Source organism: Cryptomeria japonica, chromosome 2 (assembly GCF_030272615.1).
Source record: "Cryptomeria japonica chromosome 2, Sugi_1.0, whole genome shotgun sequence".
In the NCBI taxonomy this organism is placed as follows: Eukaryota; Viridiplantae; Streptophyta; class Pinopsida; order Cupressales; family Cupressaceae; genus Cryptomeria; species Cryptomeria japonica.
This window is the reverse complement of record NC_081406.1, coordinates 614815532-614818642: the sequence shown is the minus strand read 5'-3', so window position 1 is coordinate 614818642 and position 3111 is coordinate 614815532. Positions and strand designations below refer to the sequence as shown.

Below are 3111 nucleotides of genomic sequence, written 5' to 3'. Positions count from 1 at the left end.
ATTGAGCTATAAAGATAATTGCCAATTTTTTTGTACAAATTTATTTTATCTAACTCTTCTCTCTCCCTCTATTTTTAATGATCAATGATCTAGTAATAATTAGCTTATAGTTGTTTCCATTCTTACATGCATGAACTAAGATAAGTTCATTGCATTATTTTTCCTCTATCTTGTAGGCTCTCATGAAACTCACATGCCGAAAGGATGTTGACCCACCATTACATTATGTGAATGTTGTATTTCTATTTGTATCTAAATATTCACCTCACATACACATGTTTGCAAGTGTGACAAATTTTAAGATTCAAATGCACCTCAAAGTGAGAAAAATCATTTACTCAATTTATTGCACAATCATACAAACTAATCCTTGACATCATCTATACATAGACATAGATTCTTATATATTCACCTAGATTATACATTTATTATGCCTATTCATGAACCCATCCCTATAAGTTATTATTTACCTTGATTTTACAACGTGTTCCCATGTTTGGGGTCATTTCTACACTTGTGTGACATTTATTTCACACTTGTATATCTAATCCTTGATATCCCAAAAATTCAAATTAAAATTCTAGTTGATAATTACACATCCTTTTTTTGATCTAGAGCTAACAAACCACATGTTTGTGCTACTAATTTTACTCCATGCTTAAATTTAAAAGGTTTTGTTTGCAAGCATGAAGGAAAAATCATTCATATTTTAAAGAAGGTAATGCTATAATCACTTCCATTGGTACATTAAAAATAAATAAAAATCTAAACATAATTATTCTGCAAGCATTTATAGGGGCAAATATTATTATTTTTTATCTTTAGCGTGATCATAAACATATGAATTGTAGGAGTTGGACCTTCAACTTATCACCTAACAATCACAACCTTTTAGATGCATTCTTAGTTATTGCTAGTTAAGACAGTAGAGCAAAGAACAATGAATCTAGTAAACTGGGAGACATTAGTGTAAGTACTAATTTGACTTGGATATAGGTAAGTCCTATTTCTAGTCTCAAGAATATCCTAATTTCATAACTATAATAGAATTATTCATCTCCAAACTTAAAACCAAATACCATAAACTTATTTCACATTTATTTTCTTAAATAATATTTAATTTTAAATGACACACATACAATTATCAATATATTATCTAAATTTATGCTTCGAATATACATCTTATTAAATCAATCTAAATCAATAAAAAAAACTTCTTTTTCCTTGTATGTCTTAAATAATTATATAAAATATTAAGAAATCCTAAAACATAATTACATATAAGATATTTATGATAATTTGCTTTATTGAATAATATCATTTTCTAAAGGAAGAATCTAAAAGAAAAGTTGAATATGTACAGGCGAGTTTTGCACCCACGCATTTAAAAGTAATAAATTTACATGAATTTTGATTACACTAAAAATATCAAAAGAATTTTAAGAGAAAAAATATCCTTAATTTTTATGGTGTAGGTTTCCTTTTTCCCTTGATTTTAATGTATTTTTTCCGCTCTCCTTATTTGCCGCTACAGTAGAACACGTCTCATAATCAATCAAAAAGGTAAATATAATTTTTAATGATAAGATTAACAAGTTGTGTGGTCCATGGATCCTCCGCTTCTCAAGAATTATAATTACAAGAATCTCCAATACTCTTTCCCACATATCAGAATATTCTCGTTTGTGGTTGTCTTAGAGGAAAGGATTGATCAATTTGTCTGTGAGGCGTTGAGGGAATGCAAGGGCACTGACGGGTTGCAGGGCTGTTGAAATTGTGAAGTTTTGTTGAGGAATGGATGCTTCAGAAGCTGCGAGGCAGTCCATCTCTTGCCTGCGTCCTTTTCAAGACAACATCTGATAAAACTCTGAAACTCTGCAGATGCACTGCCGGGTGCAGAGGGCGGCTCTCCAAAGCATATGGCACACATGAGTGTAGGCCAATCTGCTTGCTCTCCATCTGCTACAAACGGGAAATGACCCAAATAGCATTCCAACAGTGTCAATCCCAAGCTCCAAATATCTCCAGCATAACCGTTATAACTTCCACCATAGCTCTGTGGGTCGAATCTCTCGGGGCTCATGTAAGCACACGTTCCCACATAGGAATTGCAGCAGGGATCTATGGTATGTGATAGAATTCTGCTCACCCCGAAGTCTGCAATTTTAATTTGCTTGGGACTCTTTCTAATCAAGAGATTGGAGGGCTTAATGTCTCTGTGAACAATCCTCTGGCTGTGAAGGTATTTCAATCCCTCCACCACTTGCCGGGCAACCTTCGCAAGGGAGGATTCAGTCAGCCTTCTCTTGTGCTTTAATAAATCGGCAAGGGAGCCTGCATCCATGTATTCCAGCACAAAATTAATGTCCCCCCCCTGGTGAAAGGCACCCTTACATTTGACAACATAGGGACAATCAATTTTCCTAAGGATCTCCATCTCCCTGTTGATGTGGGAAGTGGGGGAGGAATCATGGTCCAGGCGGATGACTTTTAGGGCATAGTAGGTGGAGGATTTAGGGTGGAGGAGCTTGTAGACAATGCCTCCGCTACCATGTCCGAGTATCCCAACTCTTTCGAAATCAGAGAGCTGTATGGGAGGAAGGGGCAGTGGAAGAGGCTTTGGCAGGGGTAAACTCTGATTTTGCACAGGGATCGGAAGCTTCAAACCCAACCGCTTCTTGGATTCCATCAGTTATCACTTTGCTGTTAGAGGAATTTGGTCTATAAAGAGGCGTCAATCCCGAATCCCAGAAAGGAAAGTAGTACTATGGCCTCATGGATAATTGGAAGGTAAAGACTTATTGTTTTATAATTAGAAAGTAAAGAGTTACTGTTTTTTCTTCCATCATTTGGAAGCCCCTAGACGAAAGTGAATGTTCTGAGAAGCAAGGACGAAACAGAGGTGGAGGTCCCTGTTTGAGAGCGAGTTAAGGGATGACGCGAGATTAAAATGACGTTCAGAGAACATTTCAGCCGCTCGTCCCTTGGTGCGCACTCCACAATCAGATAGCAAATAGTCTTAGCTACTTAGATATAAACGTTTCTCATTCATACTGGAGTGGAGTATGCTATGTACATTTTGTATTAGAAGTGGGCGCGAAGGAACTTCTT

The 3111-nt window shown here is 36.1% G+C and overlaps 1 protein-coding gene across 1 annotated transcript; it reads right to left on the bottom strand.

The window, feature by feature from the left end:
• Positions 1 to 1608: 1608 nt before the first annotated feature.
• LOC131064275 (mitogen-activated protein kinase kinase 9-like) lies at positions 1609 to 2763 on the bottom strand. The gene has a single exon (XM_057998370.2). The coding sequence runs from the start codon at positions 2687 to 2689 to the stop codon at positions 1712 to 1714; it is 978 nt and encodes a 325-aa protein (XP_057854353.2). The 5' UTR covers positions 2690 to 2763; the 3' UTR covers positions 1609 to 1711.
• Between the last annotated feature and the right edge of the window lie 348 nt (positions 2764 to 3111).

Bases quoted from the DNA above. Each gene is read 5' to 3' on its own strand.
- LOC131064275 (XM_057998370.2), bottom strand. From the start codon at position 2,689: ATGGAATCCAAGAAGCGGTTGGGTTTGAAGCTTCCGATCCCTGTGCAA.